A 26,540-nucleotide genomic window follows, 5' to 3' on the forward strand; every position below is an offset into this window, starting at 1 on the left:
TGCCCAGCCCTCTGATGCAATGCACTCTCCAGCCAGGATCTGCTGTGTCTGGGTGAACAGCAGCAATATGGCCCTTGTGGCACCAGGTCCTGGGGAGCTCCTTGACCATATTATAATGGGTTGCTGAAATAGAGTGGTTCTCTTACCCCTCTTCCCCTCTCAGAGCATCACTGAGACATATAGTGGCTTCTGAAGGGGACTGGAGATCTGTCCATGGCTCCTGCAGGATTGTGCCTTGTGTTCCTGCCATGGTTCCAGAGGCTGGGGACACTCCAGATGTTGGGGACACTCTACCTGCTTGCACTGAAAGCTTTGGGGCAGCAACCTAACCACCCCAAGATGCCAGGCATAAGACATGTTATAGCAGCAAATGCTCTTACAGGAGGAACCAGTGCTAATCCTTGCTCTCTATCTTCTGCCTGTGTAAGGCAGGGGTCTCATCCTCTCTTTCTCAGCCCCTCTATGCAGGCATAGGGCTCTGGGGGAGCACATGAAGGGGTCCCCTCCAGCCCTCACCCCACAGTGTGAGTCACAGCCCCCACGTGTGGGGCTGGGCTCAGCACTGTGGCTCTGCTGCAGCCCATGGCTCCAGCCAGCCTCGCTCCAAGGGTTAATCTTGCTCTCCCGAGCTCCTCAAAGCTAATTAGAAAGAGGCTGGGTAAGTGTGGCAGCACACAGCCACCCTGCACTTATCTCCCCACTTCCGGGGCTCTGCCCTTATCATTTAATTAAAGCTGCAGTGCGCTTCCCTGCCTGGCAGCACCTCATCAGGGAGCTCACTGGAGCTTGAGGCGGTGCCTTTGCCAGTTTGCGGCGGAAGAAGCAGGACAAAGGCAGGGAACATACCCCAGGAAAGACAATAAAAGGGAGAAGAAGGTAAAGAGAGTCCCTTTGTGCTGGCAGCCAGGCGGGATGGGGCTTGGAGCAAGCTGCTCTAGGGGAAGGTGTCCCTGCCTGTGGAAGGGGGCTGGAACTGGATGAGCTTTAAGGTCCCTTCCAACACAAACCAGTCTGGGATTCTACGACAAGGTGTGCAGGGAGAGACCAAGCCCCATCCCCAGTGCCAGCCATGATGTTCTTAATGGGGATGCAGGGTCCTCTCGGCTCTGCATGGACCTCTGCGATGTCATCCTGGAGGTCTCACAGTGAGCTGCCTCCACCACAGGCAGGGTGGGGGACCCTACAGCCCAGCTCCATCGCCCAGCAGCAGCAGGACCCTGGATCCCCTACCCCAGCCCAAAGCAGCTCTCCCAGCACAGCACGCTTGAATGTACCCTGACACCAGAGCCCATGCATGCTGTGTGCCTCTGCAGCAGAGCAAGCCACGCTCAGCCCTCCCATTGGCAAGGAACAACCATGCAGCACCCAGCGCCCCAAAGAGAATTGGGGACCTCCAGTGTACTGGGGAAAGAGAGATGCCATCAAACAGCAGCAGCTGCAGCACCAGGTCTGTGAGGGAGGGCTGGGATGCATAAACCCTGAGAGCTGCTGCTGTTTGAAGGCCACACAGCAGTGCGTGGGAGCAGGTACCAGGGCTGCGTGCTGGGACTCAGGCATTTCGGGGCATGCAACCCCCAACTGATGCTGACAGCTTCTGTGCCAAATTCCACACGTCTCTTCCAAAGCATGGTTAAGCTAATGGGTCTTGAAAAGAACTTCTTATAATCAGTTTGTTAGCAGGGCTGAGCCAGCACGTCTTGTTCTCAAGAAACAGCTGGAACACCTCTGCTAAACCTCCAGAAAAGAAGAAAAAGGCATCGACCCAAGGGAAACCCAGCATGGAAAATTCAAGCCTTAGTGTTGGAAATCTGAAGTGATAAGCAATCAAACCCAAGGCTGTATAACACGAAATGCCAAGCAGCCCGAGGCTGTACAGTCTATATAATGATCCTCATTGCAGATTCCTAAAGCTGCTGGGAAGCTGCCGCCTGGTTGGGAGATGCATGCGTGTGCTTGGCGTGTTCCAAGCAGGAGGAATGGAGCGATTCAGCCTTATACCAACACCGTGCAGTCCTTCCACTGCTCCTGAAAGGGGTGGTCCTCTCCCACCATTGTTAGTTCCTCAATCCTAATCACGAGCAAGAATTAACGCATGATATTTTAATTTATTCTTTAAACTCATTTCCATCAAGCCCAGTTTTGTCGCCTCCAGGCTTGTGGCCACATGTGCAACCTTGGAGCACATTGCAAGGTGCCCCAGTTCATGTGCAAGGGGGACTTAGGAGCACTGCTCTGGTTTTACGAGCACTCTATGTTTGCTCCTTGGTGTCTGCCTCATTGTAAGCTTGTATTAAAGCTCTTGTGTCAGGGAGTACGCATGTCTGCCTTTGAACAAAACCATTGTTAACTCTCCATCAACAATTTAATAATCTTTCTGCAGCAGGACAATGAAGCAGGGGAAATTATTCTTGCAGGGGAGCCGGTAGCCACACAGCAAAGTGCTGCTCGAGGCCTTTGAAGTCACATAGGTGTTTAACTGACAAAAGAAATCACAACTTTATGAAAAGGGCTTGCCTCCAACAAGCAGAGCTGGAAACAAAGGAAACCAAGACCACTCCGAGGGAAGCAGAGCAGGGGAGAAGGAAGAGCCTTTGTAAGAGAGTCAAGCCAAACCCCAAGGAGAGAGGAAATGACAGCATGGATTTGCATGCATACGCTTTGTTTTCTTTCCACAGGTCTTTCCTGGGCTGCTTAAGAGTAAAGTGAGCACATTCACTTGTCGCTTCAGCTTTCTTGCAGCCTGTCCTGATTCTGGAAACACGCTGGCTGGCTCAGCCATGATGGAGAGCAGGAAGAGGCCAGATCCTTGCCAGGATTTGTGGTGGATATTTGAAGGAACAGGGAATGGGCATTAAATCCAGATCTGATGCTCTTGGGCTTGAGAAGGAAATGTGTGTGTTGATGGAGGGTGCACGCATAGACCTGGATACCACACCCAGCCATAGAGAACCAAACCCAGGTGAAATCCAACATACAGCAGCTTTGTGAGCATCAAACCAGGGGTATGGTCATGAAAATGACCCAACAGCAAATGAGGGTGTCTGACTGCGTAAAAAGCCCACACAGAAGAGCCTGAACCTCTGAACTACCCAGCCCATTTCTCTGCAGTGAGGAGACGTGCCATAAACCGAGCTGAACAGGCACATTACTGATGCCTCCAACACCCACAGCCTCAGAGGTTGAAAATCTGCAGTGGAAGCTAAATGGGGAGGGATTTGTGTCTGTGACGTGGCAGGAACAGCCTATGCACTGGTCACATCCTCCTGTGGTGCAGCCACAACATGTGCCAAGGATCAGCCCAGGTAGTCAAAGATTCTGAATTGGAGCACTTGCCATAATCCCCCACGGGGGCTTTGAAAGGATCTGCAGTGGTGATGGTCACAGCAGGGCAGAAGTCACCTCCTCATGTAAAAATAGGATGTATCAACGCCAATGCAGATTGCTAAAGGCGCAGCTCTGAGCAGGCAGGAGGATATCAGTGGTCTGATGCAAATGGGGAGGTTTAGGAATGAGGCAGACTGGTTAAGGTTTGTTTGGGAAAATCTAGGGAAAAAGCCCAGCTTCTGATGAATCCTGCTCTGCCCTATGTTTGTTATTAGGATGGCAGAAAGGTGCACTTGTGGGAGAGTGGGAAAAAGGAGGATAATCGCTTCCAATAGGGAATATCAACCTCCAGCTACTCCTGAGTGCTGCAGTTTACAGACTGCTAGAGGTGAGATGCAATAAAGTTTGCACCACTCGAGAGAGAGCTGCCAGAGGCAGTCCTAAAGGCGCAGGATGAATAAAACATGCTTTAAGGAATGAGCGAGGATCAAACCTGCTGCCTAGCATCCTGGCAGGACAAGGGGGATACATCATTGCCTTGCGTTGGGAAAGGGGATTCGCCAGCTCTGTCACCCCCAAAGCACAGCACAAAGGAACAGCAGGATGATCAAGAGAAGGTTCTGATTTCACGGTCCAGCAGAGATGTCTGAAAACTTCCACAATCAGTCCAAGGGCATAATTTTTATGGATTATTTGTCAAAAGGGAGAAGATGGTAATAGCAGGTTTGCTCCTTATGCACAGTCCACAGAAATAGATGTGTGTAGCACTGAGCAAAGCAGAGGTGTACCTGTTTGAAAAAGCAGCTCGGAACTGGACAGGTAGAGCGCTCAAAAGGATCTGTGATTTGAGAGGTCTAGGATCAGCAATTGACCCTTTGAAGGAAGCCATTAATCATCATTAAGGAGGTTTATGTCCCGAGGGCCCAAAGGCAAAGCAACATGAGTCTTGTGTCTTCTGATGTGAGTTAGCAAAGAGAAAACAGGGCTTGGAGATGAAAAATAGAATATGCGTGGCCAACGGGGTTTACCTGCAGCACGGAACTGCCTGAGCACAGGAAGGGTTCAGGATATGGCTGCTGATAGGGGGAACAATAGCATGAAAGCAGCACGGGTTTCAGGAAAGGCAAGATATTTGCCTTCTCTCCCTGATTTATCTGCATCCCAGTGGGTGCCCCTTCCTCTGTGGCTAATAAGCAGCAAGATGCTAGACACAGAATATACAATTCCTTTTGCTTTTATTCATTTTCTTTCGAGATATAATAAGTCTTGCTTTTGTCAAGATCCCTGTTGTCTGGGTAATTTCATCTAGAGATCCTCAAGGAACAGAGATCTCCATATCACTCCAAGTTTAATATCTTGGTTTTAGCTGGCATATTCTCAAGCAATAACTTACACAGCCAAAGAAGAAGAAAAAAGATTACTTATGTCTAATTGGCATTATACTAATTAGCAGCAAAATACATCAGGCAAATAGCACATCTATTCACTCCCTGTCATTTTGCATTCCCTACTCCATCTTCTCCTTCCTCTGCAGCTATAAACCAACACAACATGCTGTTCTGACACATCCCTGAACAAAGATCATATCCTAACCCTTTCCTCCTTTCTTTTGCTGCCTCCTTGGTTTTTCCCTTCCAAGCAAGGTTGATTGAAAACAGACACAGACATACAATGGATTGAGAACTGTTGGGTTTATGAATTTGTGCCCATCCTGCTTTTCTCTGCCAGATCCCCTCCCCAGCCTCTCCCAGTGTTTCATGTACAGATGGTTTATGGACATCCATGTAAAAATGTTTTTTTATACCTGAATGAGTATATGAAAACAGATAGACTAAACCAGAGGTACACATCCTCTCACACATGGGCCACCACAGCTGATTTATTCCTGACTCATGGCATTTTTGGCAGCTCACCCTAAATGCTTTTAAAAGTGAAACAAGTTAAACTTGATAATGCCAGTCTTCTGCTGGAGCAAGGGTCCTGAGTGTAAGTCTAAGCATCCCAAAAACCACCATGAGCACTGTCCTCATCATTCAGCTAATTTCAAGTTAGAGCAGCTCTCTACCAGACAAGAGCCCTGGTGCAGTTTGGAGATGAGCACTTTGTGTGGAGCAACCCTTCCCAATGGACAGGATGGATGAAGCAATACTGACTGAAAGAGTTTAGCCAGGCAGACATGAGATATGCTGGGGTGTTTGTCCTCAAACCCCTGGAATAAGATCTGCCTTGTTTTTAGTGATATGGCAGCGGAAGAAGCACCTATGTAGGACTCGGTATCCATCAGACTCTAGGCAGCCCTATTCTCCCATCAGGGAGGTGCAGCCCTCCTTTCCTTACGGATTGAGGCTGAAGCCCACTGCAGAGACTATCTGGGTCCAAACACAGTGCCCAGGGAAGAAGGAGCTCACCACCATGTGGCTTCCCTACACTGCTATTGTATCAGCACTGGCTCTGCATGATTGCATCAGCTCACAAGAAATGAGCCCTGGTTCCTGCAGGGGAACCTCAGCTCTCCGAAAGGCAAAGACAGGGGCTGATATGGTTAGATAAGCTCTGAGTCAAAGCAGCCTATCCTTGGTATCTCTCGCCAGATGCCATGACTAATGTTAGATTTATGGAGTGTCCTCTCCGCAAGTAAAGCGAAGAGCTAGCGTTACAACACTTACTGGAGGCGACTTCAAATCAGGATGGATGAGAGCTTGTGGGAAGGAGACGGAGGGAGAAATTCATTAATAGTGAGAGCACAAAGGATGAAATCCTGGGGAAGAGTGAACAACTGAGATTGACATTTGACCTCACATTGATTTTGCCGAGGACAGGAATGAATCCCTTATCCACTCTCTCATGCCTATGAGAGGGATTTTCCACCTGAGGGATCTACACCTGACCAATCCTTCAAACTCAGCCACATGCTATTTCTATGAGAAAGAAAATGCAGTGTGAAGTCTTCAAGAAGCTCAAATGGGTGACTTCATAAGCTTCTCTAGCATTAAGTTTAAATCCCACACTAATGCAGGTCCCTTTACATAGGAAGAGGTATTGCCAAGCAGGAAGGTTTATAGAGACATTCAGGAGCGCTCAGAAGCAGATAAAGGGGAAATAACTGACTTAGATCACACACGAGCTGGAAATGGCATGTCAAATTACTTCAAAAGGGGATTTCTAAGGAAGCAGGTCTTTGAAAACAACAAATAGTCTGGGGCTGCTGAGGGATCCTAGCTGTCTGTTGCTTTTACACTTAGTCACTGTCTCTGGTTTAGATGTATTCTAAACCTCACGTGGCTGTTCGGTGCTCTTCTGCCAAGGCCCTACGCTCTGCAAGTTCAGCTCTTTGTGGAGCCACAGAGTAGTCAGGTTAGGAAAATTGGTCTGACTTCAGAGTAATATGGCCAAAAAAAATAAGTGATCCAGCAAAACTTCAGCCTGATCAGCTCCCCAGTCCAGTTCGCCATGCAGCCAAACTGCTGTGCTGGCACAAGAGGGCACATGGCACAGGGACAGGGATGAGCAAACCAGGACACAGAGGAGGGGAGCTGCCTATTCTGGCACTCTTGCTAAGAAAATACACAGGGTGCTGGCTGTGGTTAACAGGTTCATCAACAGAAATGCTCATAACTCAGCTGCTGGCTCTCCCCCATGGATGTCCTGTTCCAGTGAGACACACCGGTTGCCCAAGGAAGCTGTGAATGCTCCATCCCTGGCAGTGTTCAAGGCCAGGTTGGACACAGGGGCTTGGAGCAAGCTGCTCTAGTGGAAGGTGTCCCTGTCCATGGCAGGGGGGTGGAACTGGATGAGCTTTAAGGTCCCTTCCAAGCAAACCATTCCATGATTCCATGATTCAAGGTCACACCTGCAGTTGCTCCAGAGAACCTGTCCAAGGGCAGAGCACTGGGTTCAAAGCCTTGTTCAAATGCAGATTTTAAAAAGATACAGAAAACATTTCTGTACAAAACCAAACACAACAGAAGTGTCTGAAGGAGCTTCATCCAACCCCTTGTTCTGATGAAACATCCTCCCTAGAGAGCAACATGGGACAAATGGAAAGGGGACCCACCCTCTTGTTCCTGGTGCAGACCCAATTCTGAATGCTTCTTCCTGTAACACAGTTTAGCAAACTTGTAGTTGAACCCATGAATAGTTTGAGGATGACATAAACCACTCTTTGGAAAATAGACTTTGTACCAAGGAAGGGGTGTTTAGATTTGGTCTGGATAAGAAGGAAGATTTGCATGGGCATTTGCAACCACTGCCAGGCAAAGAAGAAAACCCTCATCGTGTGGCACTAAAACTGTACCTCACCTTGCAGCCACCTTGTGAAGGTGAAGAGTTCCCTGTTTCAATGTCACCAGGGCTGCAGGAGTGCGTGTCCTGCCAGGTGAGAGTGAATAGGGAAGCGTGGTTCCAAAAAGCAAGGTGAGTTTTGGGCTGGCTTTCAGCACATTCACCAAGCCTCGGTTCTCTGCAGTATCATGCAGTAAATCAGCAAGTTTAGAGCAGGGTCATCTCACTGGGATGTGCACTCATGATAGCGCATGGAGAGGATCGTGGTGGGTAGTGCTTCCTAATGGAAGAAAGAGTAAAGATGTGGAATAATGACAGGATTGTCTCCATCCAGTAGGTTCACAGCAGGGAGAATGTGAAGGACATAAAAGAAGGGAGATGACATTCACTCATTTCCATCGTCTTGCCAAAGACAGCAAGAGGGAATGGAAGATGTCACAGCCCAGCCCAGGACCACAAGGAATAGCAGAAAACTCAAAAAATCCCATCTCAAATGCAGGAGGCACACATACAGCCATAGGGATCTACGTATTCTACAAGAGAAGGCACCTTCCTACTGAAATGTGAAGCTTTTTGTCCCTCAGGCACTGACTGAGAACTGTTGTCCTGCCCAGATTTTCCATAATCACATAATGCAGCTATAGTTCAGGGACAGAAAGGGTGAAAAACGTAATCAGAATTCAACAAGGAAACTTGGGTCCTTCAAAGAGCTCCTCTAGAGATGTCCAGGATCCGCCAATGCTCTTTGGAGAACCTGAGGACAATCTTACATGCACACTACCACATAATCCTATGAGACAAGAAAGACACTGTCAAATAAATTATGAAAGCTATTTTGGACAATGTCTGAAGCAAGTAGCATCCTTCTTAGAAGGTATTGAGAGGATTAAAGGCATTCTCTGTAGCTAGTAGCAATGGAGTTGTTACTCAGTCTGGGGAGGAGAAACCAGCTGTGCCCTGTTTACCCTGGGCTTGGTGCAAGTAAGGTGAGGAAGGTGACCTGGCTGACGTGGCATCCCAGAACTGCTCTGACTGAACGGCTCTGTCGTAACAGAGTTTACCCAGGCATGAATGCTGGAAAACACGGAGAAGAAAAACATGAGGGTGAGAACAAGTTTGCAGTTACAGCTCAGACAGAAACGGCGTGTTGAAATAGCGATGGTGTAATCCATGACCATTTGCAATCTGTCGGATGTTGCCTCTCCCAGAGAAAATCTTTCCCTACATCTCTCTCCAGCGGTGATTAGAAGAATCAGAAGCTGTCTTTGGGGATGAACCAACATTAACTGAAGAAAGACGACAAGCTCACGATTTCTTATGAAGAAATGCAGATGCCTGCAGAGCTGAAGATCACTGAGGAACCCAGATGTAATTTGTAGAAGTAGATGAGATGCAGAAGATGGTCCCAGACAGGATGTGTACCCTAAACAAGAGCAGGACTCAGAAGCTACTAGTAATGACAAAACATCTACAGTAAGTAAATCCAGCCCCGATGTCAATAACCAGTGTAAAGAAGGATCAGTTATAAAAAATCCCAAAGTTTCATCTAGAGAGGAATCCAAGCACTGGTCAGAGCCAAGCCAACAGCCCTTAGATGTGTGACCTGCTGGTTCTCAGTTGGAAAGGGGACACAGTGCCAGCCAGAGACCATCTTTCTTTATTCCACAGACAGCACCATTTATCTTACCCTCTGCCACACTCTCAGTGTTCTCTTAAAAGGTGTGAGATCTTTCAGTAAGTGCCGTGTACCAGACAACCTATGTGAGCTCACAGCATTTGACCAGGACATGGCATAGAGCTTGCTTGAATCCTACAGCCCAGACAGAAACCCAGTCAAAAGCATTCCTCAGTGCTCTGCAACAAAACAAAAGTGCTGCAGGGTATGTTTGAAAACAAATCTGCAGACTGAACATGTGCTTGGAACACTTTCTGCAAGACAAAAGGGACATTTACAGATAATGCAGAAAAAAGAATAGGCTTTAAGATCCAGAGACTTCACTCTGCCAGAGGAGGAGAGAGACAGTCATTTTTTTTTGGTCCCATCTGCTGGCTGTAAGGAACTGAACAAGAACAGCATCGAGAACCTTAAAAAGAAGCTCATGACTGGACTGACACGAAGCAGAAGACAGGAGGTAGTGGCTGCCCAGTGCTGCAAATCCAACCCATCACCATGAGCAGTAAGAAGAGATTGTTGTCTTGGGACTGCTCGCGTGGGCCAGCCGCCTTCCCAAGGTGCTGTGATATTGCAGGGGGCACACACAGCTCTGCCTGTTGTGAGGCTATGAAGATGAACACCAGCAGTCACATTATCTCTGTGCCTGGTGCCGCTATGGATGCCACTGAGTGCTGCTGAGAGCTGTGGGCTATCATCTGGACACATCCATGCCGCTAAAAGGTTGTTGGCAAATTGGCCATCACACAGAGAAAAAATGATATGAAGGAAGGGAAGATCTGAACTATAATCAGAAGCGTAGCAAAGGGGAGCAGGAGGAAAATATCTCCCCAGGCTGCCATTGCAAGGGTTGCCAAAAAGCAGCGCACACATCCAAGATGTGCCAGATGTTGCTGCTGCTGCCCAGGAATGGGGCTGCAGGTCTGTGGTGGCATTATGAGCAGATGGCAATGGCTGGGAGGAGTGCAGGGAAAGGTGGGAGGGAAGGAAGAGACCCAGCTGCCAAAATATCCTGCCTTGGCTCTGCTCACAGTGAGGGACTTGACTCAGTTTTTGAGCATATCAAAGGGAACTTTAAATGTTGACTTGCTCGCATGTGATCTACAAGTATGCATCAAGTGAGGTGTCTCCTACTGTTGTAAGATTCAATGGAATTAAATGGCAGCTAGCTCAGCTCAAGCAGAATTCAAGTTGCAGGCATGTGAAACCAGGGGCAGAGAGGATGTGGCACTGGAAGGGATCACCAGCACACTTGCCACCATTTGCCATCAAAACGGGACCTTTCCAAAGGAGTGCTCCGGCTCAGCCACGATGAGATGAAGAAATCACAGGGTGGAATTTTATCCTTTGTGTCATGCAGGGGTTAGACAAGCTGCTCCTTCTGGCTTACATCAACCTACCAGTCTTTCTTGAAACTAACAATAATCTGGACTGAAAGGGTTTAGTTAAGTCCAGCAGTCAAACCCTGGCAATGCTCTCTCAATTCCTACGCTCAACCTGTGCTGAGGCGCACAAAGGAGGTAGGAGACCATCAGAAAAAGACTGGTGTTGACAGAAAAGCCTATGGCTATGAACCAGGTGAGAGGGCTTTACATCTAGCTCTGCCACAGAGTCCCAAAGCCACGCTGCTCACACCTCGCATGCAGCCTTTGCTTTGCCATCCAAGTTGGAGACGTGCCCCATGGCTCGGAGCACTGGGGTGCTGCAGCAGCTCACTGGGGGGTCACCCAATGCTAACAGCCATCTCAGAATGCAGATCATGATTTTCTGTTTCATTCCCCATCTAGGGTGGAATCTCTTTCCTGGAAGGAGAGCTGCGAGGATAAACTCATTAACATCTGTGAAGTACAGACACTACTGCACTAAGTGCATTGCGAAAGCTCAGATGATTGTTAATTACATATTCAGTGCGGGGTTGTGATGGCACGCATTAAAAATGGCATGGGGTGCCCACTTTAAATAATGGGGATAAAGCAATTTAAACATTTGTCCCTGTTCTGTGGCTTGAATTCAGAACTACTTCATGCAATACATCATCAGGTACCTCTGTACCACACAGGGACAGAGCGAAACAGCCTTGATGTAACAGTTCCTAAATTGCACATACTTGGTCCTGTAATCTTACTAAATTGTCTCCATCGTCAATGGAGAGAGACTGGCACTTTCATCATCCAAGCTCTGCATGCATTATGGCAGGGCAGATCCTCTGCAGAGCAGAATCACTCCCAGGCTCCTTCCAACTAAAGCAAATCTGTGATGCAGGGGGAGCAGATGTCTTTAGCAAAAGCAACGGGTGGCCAAGTGGGAGACTAAGCTCAGTTCCCAGCTCAGTGTACCCCACAGAAGCGGATAACAGCATGGCAAAATGTTGGGGAGGAAACAGTGGGCAGCTAGGTAAAATACCAGGGATGACAAATGCCTGGGATGAGTGAGGAGCTGGCACATCAGCGCCAAGATACTGGAGAAGTCTTCATCAGAAGCATCATAATTCCTCCTGAAAAGGACCTGGCTCAGCCCCTGCAATACAGCATTTTACTGCAGTCTGCACAGCCAAAAGTGTCCAAAAAAGGAGGACACTGATATGTGTGTTAATCAAGTGAAGAACCATCTACAAAGAAAAGGCATGGATCTGTCTTCCAGTTGAAGAGCTATAAATAGCCTTGCATACTTGCTTATCAGATTGGTTCGGCAGCAGGGATAATCTCCTGGAGAAAGCAATGGAAGCCCTGTTATGTTGGATATTTATAACTAGATGAAAGCCTAGAAAATGCACAGTCGTGTCAGTCTTGCGCTCGTGCCGCGAGATAGGGTGTGTGGGATCCAACTCATCTCTTCAGTTTAATATAAGGTCAAGGATGGCTTAGTCTTCCCAGATTCACAAAGAACAATATCTGATCTCTTTGAGGAGCTGATGCTGCTTCAGAAGCTGAGACAAGGGCATGGTGAGACAGTCCCCTAAAAGGTCATGATGGTCCCATATCATTGAAGACTCTTTGCAGGAAGGAAGATACGACCCTTCTCTGGTCAAACAAGGCAGAGACATCTTGTTTGCACCAGGGAGGTGTCTGATGTGCCACATCTTGGGCAGGATAACCACAGGAAACCCTATTCTAATGAACAGATCTAACATGATCAGTATCTCCTAATCTCCAAATCGCCTGACCTGGTGCCTGCTTAATGGATCACGATGCTGACCCCAGCCCCTAAGGTTCATTGAACTGTCTTCGCCAGATTACCTGCAGAGCACCAGGACCAACTAGGGTTAATTCTGGTGGATTCCCCAGAGCATTGGCCTGCCACAGCCTCTGCACTGATCCTGGTTTATACAGGTCAGGACGGCTGCTGGAGGCACTGGAGCCTGACTTCCCAGCACTGCCATGTGAGGGGAGCCAAGACAGGACAGGCTGGGGGATGGAGAGCAGAACAGGGTTACAGTCATCCCCTGGGAGCCTCTGCACACACTGTATCATAAGTGGGTATTTGTGGATGTGTGCGTGGTGCTGTGAACACACACAGAGTGTCATGTGCAAAGTGAGCTGCCTAATTTATAGGGCAGGCTGGGTTTAGTGATGCTGTGGGCACCATGCCTGAATGCTCTGTCCCTGAGAGTCACTGCTCTAGGCAGTATTGCCTAGCCTTCCTTGGGTCTGCTTACCCCCATTGGGCAGACAATGAACATCTCAAGCAATACAGGCAGACTTTTCTGCCCTCCATCTCCTGCTGCAGATCATCCAGGTCCTGTTCTCTTTCACAGAATCATGGAACGGTTTGTGTTGGAAGGGACCTTAAAGCTCATCCAGTTCCAAACCCCTGCCACAGGCAGGGACCCCTTCCACCAGAGCAGGTTGCTCCGAGCCCCTTCCACCTGGCTTTTCCTCTTTCTGTTTTTAGCCCTGCTCCTCCCTCATCACCTCTGGGTTGTCTGTCACCTTCAGGGGCTCAAACTTTCCTCTTCCAGGCCCATCATCACCACTGCCCTTTTATATCCTTCAGCACAGCCATGTAGGATCTCCTTGCCCACATGCCCTTCAAGCCTCTCCTGTAGGTACAGGCTTATACTCAAAGGGAATTTAGGAATTCCAGTACTGTTGTCCTGTGCCAGGACTCCAGGAGCCTCTTCACACTTCCCAGTTGACTGGCTAGCACTTTTGGGAAGAAAGTGATCTGCATGACACTCCTAGACAGGAGGATACCTCATATTACAAGAGCAATATGGATTTAGGAACCCTGCCAGACCTGGCATCACCATGCCTTACTTCAATGGTTATGGCATACCAAACTCCAGTGTTACTCCAGGAACTAACCTGGGAAGAAGGAAGAGATGTTCCAAGAGACCTTCAAGACCAGAGGCTACCCTGGGCCCCATGTGTTCCTTGATAGGGAGACCCAGCAGGTTTGCAGCTCCCTGGACCAGCTGAACACACTCAGCCCTTTTCACACCACATACAGACCTGTCCCAGAGTCAAGGATGCTCCAGAAGTAGCAGACTTCAGCAGAACGCTCTGCACGTCCTCTTTGTCCCTCCCAGAGGTTTTTGTGAACTTGCCAGCCCCACTGCAACCTCCCCTCAGTACAAGAGCACAGAAGGCAGCAGGTACAGGAATGTTATGTGCACAGCCAGAGCCAAATCCAAGGAAGCAACTTAAGCTGGCCGGAGAAGATAGCTTGGGGAGTGGGCTTGTTGGGGGTAGTCAGGCAGGCAGCACAGAGGCAGCACAAGGAGCAGAACTGGGGTTGAAGCTGTGCCAGGGCAGGGGGAAGCCAGCTCTCCCGCGGTGAGACTGCAGACACCCCGGTGGGGATCTCAGGTAAAGGTGGCCCTGAGCAGGAGGTCGCGCTCGGGTTTGCCACGACCACGCTCCCTGATCCTCCACCTATCTCCTCACCCCAGCCTGTGCCACTGAGCTCTGCCCCTCTGCTCCCTGGGAAACTCCCACAGCTCCAACGCCCACCGCGGCACAGAGAGCTGCATCACACCCCGGCCACCCCTACATCCCTGCCCTGCCATGGGGCACCCGTGGGACCACTTGACTGTGGCACACAAGCTCACCATCGGCTGGGCTACAACCCCCTCCACTGCTGCTGTGCTGCCACCTCGGACCATCCTGTTGAGCCCCCTGTCTACATCATTCCAAACCCCTCTGCCTCTTGCCAAACCCATCTTCCTCCTTGACTCTTCCTATTCCCACATCCTGCTTCACCCAGACCTCCTCTCCCTCACCCACCTCTCCCGTCCCCACCATGTCCTTGTTGTTCTCTTGCTTTGAGCCTCACCTCTTCTCCAGCCTCCCAGCCCTACGTGGCAAGCCTGTCCCATCCGAGCTCCTCGGCCCATCCCACCCACACCAGGGGAGGTGCAGCACTGGGGATGGAGAGCCCTGGCACAGGGTCCCTGGGATGGGGCAGGCACACGTGCGGCGCGCACATACCGTTCTCGGGGTGCTCCATCTCCCCGATGCTGCCATCGGGCGTGGTGCGCTCATAGTGGTCCTCAGGCAGGGCCAGCGGCCCAATGCGGGGCCCTGACGATGATTTGCTGCTCGGGGTCTCTGACTCCTCCAGCCCGCTGTCGTAGTAGCTGTGCTGGGAGGGATCCTGCAGGTCCTGAGCCTGGCTGGCTGCAGAGAACGTCACTCGGCGATGAGGTAACTGGGAGAGAAGAGAAAGGCTGTTGCATCACCCACCCAGCAGATGAAGGCAAAGAGGGGGTCAGGCAGAGTGCTTCCAACACTATCAGTGTCCATCACCAGCCCCACACAGCCGCATCTGTGGGGCTCCACCCCAGGCAGGAACACCCCATCAGACACCAGCACATGCAGGGAGCACACCTTGCACCTCTGACCCAGCAGCTCCCTCCATGGCTTGTGCCCCAGCTTCCTCTTCCACTCAGAGACAAACCTGGGCAGATGTCCTCTTCCATCACAGGCAAGGTCCCCCATTAGCGCAGCATCCTGAATCACTGGCACTCACCCCATCCTACATCTTGGCACTCGGACTCTGCATGCACCCTGGGTGCTCTGAGAGACCCACCTGGCTGAGCCCACCCAAAAGCCTCTTTTACGGGTTCACTTCCCAGCACAGAGCCAGGTTTACTACAGTCTGCACCTTCCAGCCTCTGACCTGACACCATCTCTCATCCTAAGAGATTCAAGGGTCATCACCGCATCCTTTGTCTGCTTGTTAAACGTTTCAATGACCCTGCTTTACACTTTCTCTCCCCAGCATTGCCTCATGCTTGGGAGGAGCTCCCAGCAAGCAACCATTAAGCTACATCATTATCCTCCTCCAAACCCTTCCATAAAATCCTTCTTTGTGGTGATTACTGAGGAGTGGAAGGGGTAGCAGGAGTTCATAGGGCAAGAGCAGGATGAGGCGTGCAGAGAATGAAAAACAAACACCAAGAGAGAGAGAAAAGACACAAAATCACCCATAAACGTAGGAGGGAGCCCAAAACAGGAGCTATTCGATGGGGATCTGAAGGCGATCAGGATAGAGGCAAACCAACACACACACCATTTAGGCTGATGTCTTTACTACAACTGAGTGGCAATCAGGCATCCCGCACAGGTACCACCAACAAGGAAGGGGAAGGAATTGAGCCTAACAGAGGGAAGGAACACACAGGGAGCATTTAGATGAGCTAAGCTGCTTTTTAGGTTGGTTGGACCTGATTAAATTCACCCCAGATGCTTAGAGACCTGATTTAAGTCACTTCAGAGGTGTTATGGCTTTTTTTGGTGCTTCTTTTTTTTTTTTTTCCTTTCATACTTTTTAAAAAGAATTTGTAGAGAATCAGGGAGCTTCCAGAAGCCTGGAAGTGATCTAAAATAGCACCTGTCTTTAAAGAGAAGAAAAAAGAAGAGCTGGAGAATTATAAAGCAGTTAGCTTAATTTCAGTTCCTGGAAAAATACTGAAACAGATAAAAGAACTCTTTGTAAGTACCTACAAGATAACAAGAAAATGAGTAACAGCCACTGTAGGTTTGTCACAAACAAACATGTCAAGCCATTGAACTCCTTCCTTTGAAAAGACATCAGGCCTCGTGGATGGAGGAGGAGCAGTAAATGTTATGTCTTGACTTGAGGAAGTTTTTGACACTGTTTTAGACGATGTTCTCCCCAAATAATGCAGGAAAAACAGTGTAGGTGCAGCATAGTACTTCTGTGCTTGGGTAATATAGTGCAATTCACTGCAGGGTGGATGGGAGGCATTCAGAAAGTTGGAGTCAGAAGGTAATTACTGCAGACAGGCCTTTCAGCTGGGACGATGCATCAAATGAAACTCTTCGGGTTGTGTCCCGAGTCCCTCCAGCCTGTATTTCCATTAACTGCTTGGCTGGCAGATGTGGAATAGATCTGTCACATTTGCACACCGTGCAAGCAGCGGGCTGGCTGAGGGACTGGGGGTTACCACAGACCTTGGGCTGATGATCCGTCAATGTGTCAATCTCATACCAACAAATGCATCTATATCAGGATGTGCAAACAGGAGCTTAGTCCTGGAGTCATGCAGGGATGTGTTTGCTCTGCGGGGCTCAAGCAGGGCTGCAGAGGCAGAGCTGTGTCCAGGCTGGGCACTGCTTTTGAGAACATGTGCACCAGGCGAATAGGAACAAGTAATAAGTAATAGTAATAAGACTGAGGAACCTGGTCTGGGGAGGAGAGGGCTAAGGGTGGAAAAGACGCAGAACTCCTGAAGCTCATAAAAACCTTCTGCAAAGGCTTTGTCCGTGGCCAAAAGCAGCCATAAGACAGGAAGGAATGGCCTTCACTTGCAGCAGCAAAGACCAAGGTTAGCCACTACAGAAGAAAATGCAGTGGTAGGTTTAGCTTAGATTGCCAACAGATTGCCAAAGCAGAAGCGCAACCTTCATGAAGGGATAGGCAAGAACCTCCCAGGAGGTCCTGTGGAGCAGCTGAGGTCAGGGCAGTCCTGCCAACTGCACATTTGCGTGCAGATGACCCTCCAGAGGACATCCTTCCTCTGCAGGCTCTGCAGCTGTGTAGAGCCTTGCAAAAGCCTTCACTGCACAGACCTCACTGCCCAACATAGAACATAGAATGGTTTGGGTTGGAAGGGACCTTCAAAGCTCATCCAGTCCAACCCCCCTGCAACCAGCAGGGACATCTTCAACTAGATCAGGTTGCCCAGAACCACATCCAGCCTGGCCTGGAATGTCTCCAGGGATGGTGCATCCATCACCACAGGTAAAACCTGTGTTTTACCACACTTGTTGTAAAAAATTTGTTCGTCATGTCACCACACCAGGCAATGCTGTCCCACCACTGCTTCCTCCTGCACTCCGAGTGCCTGGCTGAGCCTGCTTCCTCCATCACTGGGGCTCATTGAATCACAGAATCATTTAGATTGGAAAAGACCTTTAAGATCCTCAAGTCCAACTCCAAACCCAACCCTGCCAAGTCCACCACTAAACCATGTCCTTGTAAATGCCACATCTACACATCTCAATGCTTTTGCTTTCTCTCTGTGCTTGTAAAACCCCAGACAAGCAGCCAGGGCTCCTTGGGGTGCCTGCAATAATACAAACAAACAGCCTCAGAAACCCAGCCTGTGACAGCTACTATCCCTCCCCTGAGGGGCCCACTTCCAAATAGCATCACTTTTACCTAAAAACCACCTCTTTTAAATGTCAGATCCTGCCTGGCAGCCCTCAGATGGGCTCTTCTCACTGCATGGCAAGGCAGTCCATACTCAACCCCACTCCCCTCCAACCCTGCATGGCATTGATGGGGGTTATTTCCACCCTTGTGCTCCGCACAGTCCTGGCAGCTTGTGCCTGGCTGAAGCTCCCCACCCAGAGAGCCTTGCTCTGGAGTCACAGAAAGACACTGAATCAATTTGTCTGGCACTGACTTACAGCAATTGGGTTTTGATTGACCTTTCCCTGCGAGGTTAAAGAGCCTTTCAGCACGCAGCATTTCCTACACAAGAAGTTGCTTGTACAGTGTGATCAAGGCACGCCTCAATCTTCTTTTTGAGGAGTTAAACAACCCAGGTTCCTTACGTCTCAACCTGCAAGCCAGCAAATCAGTTTTGTGGCCCTCATCTTTACTTGCCCCCAGTTCTTCCCCATTCCTCCTCAGTGGCAATCCCTGCAGAGCTGCTGGTGCCATCTCACCAGGGCTGTCTCCAGAGCCCTGCTTCTCCTTCCTCTCAGGGTTTTGCATCCTAGGACTGTAATAACCCTTTAGTGTGAGCACTCGCAGTGCTCACACTGAGCTACTCATGCAGTGTGACCCTTAAATCCATTTTAAAGTCAGTGCTTTCCAGGATATAAACCAGCATTGCCTATTTCACAACATCCAAGCTTTGCATTTGGCTGTGTTAAAATGCACTTTGTTTAAATGGGCCCAGTTTACCAAGCAATCTGGATTGCTCTGCATGACTGCTCTATCCTCATCATGATCTCCACTCCACCAATCTCCATGTCAGCTGCAAATTTTATCAGTGGTGATTTTATATTTACTTCCAGATCGTTGATTACAACATTGAATGGCAGCGGGCACAGTGCTGCTGCCGAAGAGCTCCTCCAGGAGAACCTCATTCCATGAGGATTCCCAACCAACAACTGCTTTTCTTCACTAAGCTGTTGATAAACCAGATCTTCATCTAGCTAACAACGCTTTGCTTCTAATGAGGAGCGCTGATGCAAAGTAATAATAATAATAACATAATGTAACATAATGCATTATCAACTCGGCATCTTCACCCAGCTCCAAGTTGATCAGCTGCACACTGTAATCTTCCACCGACATTAAACCAGATCTGCTGCTTCAGACCCACAGGTATGCCTAGAGCAGCTCCTGTTCCTCACTGTGGGCAGGAGCAGATGCCTAAGGAAACGTTTAAGAACTGGACCTGTCACATAACACCACTGCCCAATATCCCTTCCCATCAAACTGCGCTGACTGACGTCAATGCTATTTCCATCACTGAGTTTCCTGCCTCAGCTATTAGTCCAGTTGTTCCCTGGGGCTGGTGAGGACAGCATGCGCTGCACGCAGCGACCCATCACTGTTCCAGCTGGCCCATCCTGGGGTCCCTAGCTCCATTAACACCCCCAGATCAGACAGCTCCTACTCTAGACCTTTCAAAACTCTTTGGCACAAATTATTTGACCTATTTCAAAAAACCACTCTTCCAATGAGCTATGTTTAATGTTGAACCAAACCTGGTTCTCAGCGCACTGGCAGGTACTGCATCCTACATTGTTATGTCTCAGTCCAAATTACCACAACTATTTATTGAATGAGTTTGCATTTTTCCTACATAATTAACCATTTTGCAATCTCCGTTTGGGAATGACAGTTCCTGGATTCCACCTCTTGCTAGCACATTTTTTAAAGCACTCCTTACTGCGTTCAGCTTGTCAGAATTGATTTTCCCCCAATGTCTTTGGCTTTCCTTGTCAATTCTCTACACTCCATAACCACTCATTTCTACTAATTGCCATACACTCCCTCCCTTTTCCTCCCTCCTTTCCCTATCTATTGTTTTGCTGTTTCTAACTGCTGTCTCCACTTTGCCACGGCACGAGAACAGGGATTTGGGGCAAAGCTGCCTATTTGCTTAGCTGAGAAATTGTGGCTCAGAGAAAACCTCCTGTCAAGGGCTCCCCAGTGCCTGCTTTTATATCCCCAACAGGGAGACCTGCCTGCACCAGCCTCTACAAATGAGCCCCTATTGCCCCCACTTTCTGCAGGGAGCACCAGCACCAGTGGCTGCCTCCAGCAGCAGTGGATGCTCTGATGAAGACATTCATCACCTGCTAAATCCTGTGGGTTTTTGTTGTGCTGCAGCTCAGGGTTTTTCCCTGAGCAAGGCACTGTTTGCAGCTCATAGATTTAATGCCCCCCATTCTCTGTGAAGTGCATTCACCCCTTTTTGACTCCACGCCTGCTTTTGGCCTCGGCGGCACCCTGCAGCAGTGAACTGTGCCCTTGTGCTAAGCAAGAAAAGCACTTCCCTTCGGTTTTACATCTGCTGCCTGGTAATTTTTCCTTGAAATCCTCCTGCCTGCAGGGCTCCTCGCTCTACCCCTTTCCAATTTCACACATCCGCGCTGCATCCCGCTCCGCCGTGTCCTCTGCGAGCTGCAGCGCGCGGCTGCGTGCAGCCTTTCCTGCAGACACCAGCGAGGTCGGGCCACCCTTGCTGCCCTCCCCTGTGTGTGGCCTAGCTCTGCATCAGGCTTTCTGCAATGAGGAGGACAGGATCACATCCTCAGTTCCGGTTTTGAGGCTTATCTGACAGTAGCAGGGGCTTGTTTTGATAAGACATTTTCTCCCTAAAAGCACACCCCAGCCTGGTAGCACCCTCCACCCACCCCCATAGAATCATGGAACAGTTTGGGTTGGAAAGGACCTTAAGATCATCCAGTTCCAACCCCCTGCCGTGGGCAGGGACACCTCACACTAGACCAAGGCTCCTCTGTCCTGATGCTCTCCACCTTAAGGGTCCCCACCCATGGATGCTACAGGGCAACTAAGAGTCCCCATCCCTCCTCAGCCCCACTCTGCTCCCTCCTGCCTCATCCCTTCATTACAAACGTCTCATGGAGACCTGCACCAAGATGATTCTCCTTGCTAAACCCAGGGAAAACAAACAGCCTAAATGACAGCAGTGCTATGAAGTATCAGGGCTGCGGGTGTTGCACCAGCTCCCCACAAACACACGGCATCACCCCTTGTGCAGACAACATGGGTCGAGCAGCAGGAGATGCTGGTCCCCATCTGACAGGCCTGAAATTGTGCTGTTCACAAAGGAAACCTTAAAATCCACCCCAGGCACACTTTTCCTGCCATCAGGAATGGTGCAGAACAACAGACCCCATGGAGATGAGCTGCTCTGCTCCCCTCCTGAGCATCGATGAACGCGGGAGTGGTGGAAATATCAACATTGATAACTACAATGTTGATATTTCAATGCCATTAACTGCTGATCCAAAAGCAGGATCCACAGCTAATGGGCTCATCTGGCAGCTTCCAATTGCTCCTGCGCCTCCCCACATGCCAGAAGCCTCAACGGCCTTTCAGCCAGCTGCCAAAGGAGCTTGCTTCCCCAACAGCCGCCACAATGCAGCAACTCACAGGGCTGCAAGTGAAAGGCAATGTCGGACCAAATGCCCAGAATATAAAAATAAGTGACAAGGGAACCATTGTAGCCCATGAGTTAGTCAACTCCAGATTCATTCATGAGCCCCTCTCTTTTACAAACCAACCTGGAGCTACGCAACATCCCTGCTTACTGCAAAAGAACCCGAAAGATAAGCCCAGAGATCGTGCCCGCAGGCTACACTTCTCACGCAGGGAGGCTTTGCTGCATGTGGGAATGATTTTATTTGCTAGTGTCATGTCTGGAGAGGAGCACAGCTCCAGCGCAATGCAACACAGGCTTCAGAGCAGGAGGCGGACGGGAATATTATGCCCATGGAAACCAGGGCAAGCCGCAAGGAAAGCTGGACATGAATTGCCAAAAGCCATCCAGGGCAACGCTCTGGCTCTAGGAAACCGGACACAAGTTTGTGCCCATAGCAGTCGACCATTTTACAGCTCATCAGAGCAACAGCTTCTGCTGGTGTTTGGGGGTGAAGGACTCAGAGCAGATTGCTCTTCCAATGATTCCCTGTGCTACCCCAGCAGGACACCAACCAGCCATGCACTGACATTTGGAGAAGAAATCTCCCCAAAAACATCCCTCATTTCTCCTGCACTCACCCTCATACCTGGGGCTGCCAGACCAGCATCACCTGCACGTGATGTAAAGAGCTCACAGTGATACGTGGCACCAGGCAGAGCAGCGCGATGAGGGAGAGCAGTGAGCAGCAAAAGACAAATCCCACCCCGGCTTGGCATCATCCTCCTGGCACCTACTGTAACCCTCTGCTCCTTAAGGGCTGTGCTTCTCCCTCTGGTCCTCTTCATGGTCTGGGAATCCTGTCTGCCTCACAGGTACCTCCCTGCCTTTCCAGGTCCAGATGTTCAGAGGTGTAAGGGTTAACTATTCTTAAAGTGGACCAAACCACGGCAGAGCTGCAGCTCCCAGCAGTACTTGCTCCTTTTTAGCACAACATGAAGGAATTGAGGAAAGAGCTTATGTAGAGCAAGGGAATGGGTACCAGGGACTCTGCTTTGGACAAAGGAAGGATGGAGCAACCAGGCAGGACAACTCCCTTCCTGGAGCTCCAGCCAGCACTAACAATGGAGGGTGATAGAACCAGCCCTAAGCAAAGGTGTGCTCTATGCACCTCCTGCATTCAAAAGAACCATTCAGACGTTCCCAAAATTCCCTCACTGAAGGTGGTGTCTCCAAACAAGCACTGCCAGCTCTGGACATGACCAATAGCAGACCTAAAGGCCCAGCTTTCTGATCTGCCAGTCTGGTGATGTGCTGGGGTCACCTCCTGACAGCTCCTGTGGTTGCAGAAGGCACATTAGCAACAGGGATGACTGTTCCGGTCCATCTGATGTTTGAGTAACCTGGTCTAGTGAAAGGTGTCTCTGTTCACGGCAGGGGGTTGGAACTGGACGAGCATTAAGGTCCATCCCAACCCAAGTGATTCTATGTTAATGAGGGCTTCTTTAATGGCTGTTCTCTGCCCACGAATCCTTGTGTCCATCCCTATCCCAGTGTCTGAAGCGAGGGTTGCTCCCAACAACCCTTTAGATGTTTCACTGCTCACAAACGAAGCTACAAAAGGAATCCATAACTGGAGGAAAGACGCAGAGGACTCCATGGGAATCACACCTCCCAAGCCAGGTATTATGTGAAAAGCAATTGCTCACTCTTCTAAGTGGCCCTTTGCATGGCATCCAGCGCTGGCCATTAGCAAGTGCTGACCTTGCAGACAAGAAGAGAGGTGCTGCAAGTCCTGCTGAAATAATGATAGCAGAGCAGCCATCCTAAAATGGACAGCAGATCCCGAGGCACTATTTAATGAATAAATCTGGGTAAAATGTGGGCTGACTCCACATGGGTGCCCTGAAGCCTACTGAAATTTGCATGATGCTCAAAGAAGCCGCCAAAGCCCGGTGCCAACCTGCCTGGTCAGATCGAATTTATCTAACTCATAGCAGGATCTAACGCAATTAGAAACCCATTTAGACAGCCTGAGGACAGAGATTGCCTAACCTCTGTGCCTATCAGAGCTCTGAGCCCATCAAGGATGTGCAATTTGGCTTTTCTTTGGTTGAAATGAAGACTGGAAAGGAAAATACGAAAATAAATCATCTGAAGGATGAATCATAAAATCTAAAGGGGTTATAATCTTTATGGAATAATGTCTAAATTGGACTGACCGTGGTGTCCCAAAATGTCTATCACCTTCAAGCTGATAATAGAGCCATTTTGTAGATAGCTGGGATGGAATGGAAATTGCTCGGGACACAGAAGGTGGTCTCATAACCACATTAAAACCATCCGAAGATCCCAGGGAGAAAAAGGGTTCCAGTACTGGGAGTAACACTTGAATAAAGCCCTTGAGGAATCCAGCAGCTGGAGAGTGGGACAATAATGCTGGGAAAATAATGAGCTAATCTGGCTCCCAGTTGCACCCAGTGGAGCTGACAAATAGTATTGAAAGCTCCAGGGAGAGCAGGGGGTCCCAAGCCATAGACTCAGGACTCAAAGAACCAGGAATGCTTCAGTGGCAGACTTTGCATGGAAAAAAAATGTCAATTTGTTAAAATCAGATCATTTTTCAAGCAAGTTTCTTGTTTCTAAGTTGGGGCAGGGGGGATATCTTTGCTGACATGTAAGAACAAAAAAGTGATGCTCTTGCAAAGGTAATTTTCCCTTCAGCATTCAAGCCAAGTATTCATTATGAAGCTAAATTCAAAAGGTCAGTGAGAATCATGCCTTTAGAAATTATTAGGAAATAGATATTTAACATCTGTATCCATGGATTTCCTTGAGCCACAATAGAAAGAAAATTGCCAGTTCTTGCTGATTTGTTTTCAAATAGAAAATTTTCCTCTCAGGGCAAGCCTGTTTTCTACCCACCTCCATTTCCACTGGCAAAGGGCAAAGCTTTTCCTTCATGGACATGGAATTGTGTCTATTCCATGAGTCTGTGCACAAACATGCTCTAGAGCCTTCGCTTTAGTGGGCTGCAACCAACCTGCACATAATGATGAATGAGGATAGTGGGTAAGACAAGCCTTCATCTGGAGGGATCAAACAGGTAAGACAAGGAATACCATAAGGCTTTTTAAAGCCACTTGTCTGCCAGCACTGGGCTGGCATTACCACTCTTTCTGGCACAGGACCCCGGGTATGGATGAGTCAAGGACAGCTTTCTTTTAGCCTGTCCTCAAATCCTGGGTGAACTGTCAAGTCCTTGGGCCAGACATTGCAGATCATGGCTCAAGAAGGATTTCCTGAGCATTAGAGAATGTTTCTGCACTGTCTTCTCCAGGCAGTGCACATCCCAATAGTCCCTAACGAACTGTGATCTCCTTGAAATCCTTGGAAAAAAAAAACAGCCCAAGCTCCTCCAGGCACTCCCAGGGCCTTGAATCACAACACCCCGAAAGGTCTTGCCCAGCCTGAATAATAACGAAGAGCTCTTCAAACATCTGAAATACTGATTTGGCTTTCTTCTGGGCTGGAGTGCTTTTGATGAAGAAGCAGAAAGATTAACAGATTAGTGTAAGAGGAACATCAGACACCACATTAGCAAGACATTTAGAGCAGGATCTCAGTCCCGGGCTCAGACAAGGAGCTCCCCCCCCAGCAGGGATGGATGGATGGAGATATCTCAGTCTCCCAGCAGCAGCTTTGCAGCTGCTCAAGAGCATGAGGGAGCTTGGAGCATGTGAAAACCAGGCCACGTGGGAGCTAAATAGCTCCAGGCTTTCAGGTTGCTGGGGCCTTTGGAGGTGTCTCAGAGGAGCTAAATCAGGGCACTCTGACTACTTTGCTTCAGAACAGGATTATCTCCAGGGGAGAAGGGGGGATTTGCTGCCCACCCAAAGTGATGGCTTCTAAAGACAGTGTTGATGAAGCCCATCAAGACCAGCACTGCCCCATTTAGTTTAGATGCCACATTTAGATAGATGATCATGAAGCAGGTATTTTGCTAGTGGAGGTGCTCAGAAGGATGTTTACCTCCTGGGGCAAGGGCATCTTTGGGCAGGATCCACAGGGCACGGCTGTGAATGCCGGAATGGATGTAAATAACTTACGCCATAGCTTTCTCCTACCCTCCTAGCAGGTCACTGCCACAAACCTACTCTCCCACCCACTCTTCCTGTGAGCATCTGAGGGACCGAAGTAAACAGCTGACAGCACGCACGGGAAGACATTGATGCAAAACAACCAGGAGATGTTTTTAAGGGATCCTTGGGAGTTGTTTTCTTTCTGTTCACTTATCTGACCTCCTTTTCCTCTTGTGCTCACAACTGCTGGGTTGAGACAGGAACCCCACTAGGGAAAGAAACCTATGCTACTGGTGGGATAGGGAAAACGGGTCCTCAAGGGTACACACCGAGACCTCCAGAAAGGCAGACAGAAGAAGACAGTGTCAAGAGAGGACCTACTGGGGGAAGGCTGAGTGTGTCCAAGTCACAGGTGACCCTGGCTCCCAGAGGTGAAACCAAGACAGCTTCATCCAGGATGGATTGGTGGATGCTGCAGCCAGTGTCAGAAGTGACAAGAGGGGGACCAAGGTACCAGAGGTGGCCCATGCCCCTGCAGCCAGGCTCCTCCTCACCCATGCTCAACCCACCTCTGCCTCAACCAAACAGGCTGTGGGCTTCCTGGGCCATTGAAGGAAAAGGGGCCAGGGGGAGAGTTCCTCATGGAGCAATCTCCATCAACCATCTTGGTTTCTCCCAGGAGCAGAGCCTGGGTTGTGTAACTGCATCTTGGATGGACTGGCACGCAGGGAAGTGCGTAGGAGCACAACTCTCCCATGAAGATGGGTTGTGCCCAGGGTTTCATGCGTAGGTGCTCTCACCCAACAGGTATGCGTGGGGATGAAGGGTGGAGGGGGAGGAAGGAGCTTCGGGCTTGGCACAGGCCTCAGCTCCATGGGCAGCCTTCAAAAGAACATGCCAGCAAGAAACAGATTTGGCAGCGAACCACAGGGGCTGAACGTCCAGGACCCCAAGAACCATGAAGAGGAGCTCCTGCTCCTTGTGAGCCACCCCAGCCCCACATGAGTCAGCCCATGCACAGAGTCTCCAATGAGCTCTTGCACAGAGATCCTGGGTGGACATCAGCTCAGGGGACACAAGCACA

The 26,540-nt window shown here is 49.5% G+C and overlaps 1 protein-coding gene across 3 annotated transcripts in view; it reads right to left on the reverse strand.

The window, feature by feature from the left end:
- Positions 1–26,540, reverse strand: part of PCDH1 (protocadherin 1) — a 52,201-nt gene that overhangs the window by 10,295 nt on the left and 15,366 nt on the right. For 2 of the 3 annotated variants that reach the window (XM_062629256.1, XM_062629257.1), the window contains exon 4: positions 14,707–14,926. In XM_062629256.1, the coding sequence (XP_062485240.1) occupies positions 14,707–14,926 (220 nt within the window). Of the gene's footprint in view, positions 1–2,039; positions 2,069–14,706; positions 14,927–26,540 lie in introns of those variants that run through there. The other variant, XM_062629258.1, reaches the window with a different exon arrangement.

Source organism: Pezoporus occidentalis, unplaced genomic scaffold, assembly GCF_034315485.1.
Source record: "Pezoporus occidentalis ecotype Australia unplaced genomic scaffold, CSIRO_AGI_Poc_V1 ctg33, whole genome shotgun sequence".
Classification (NCBI taxonomy): Eukaryota; Metazoa; Chordata; class Aves; order Psittaciformes; family Psittacidae; genus Pezoporus; species Pezoporus occidentalis.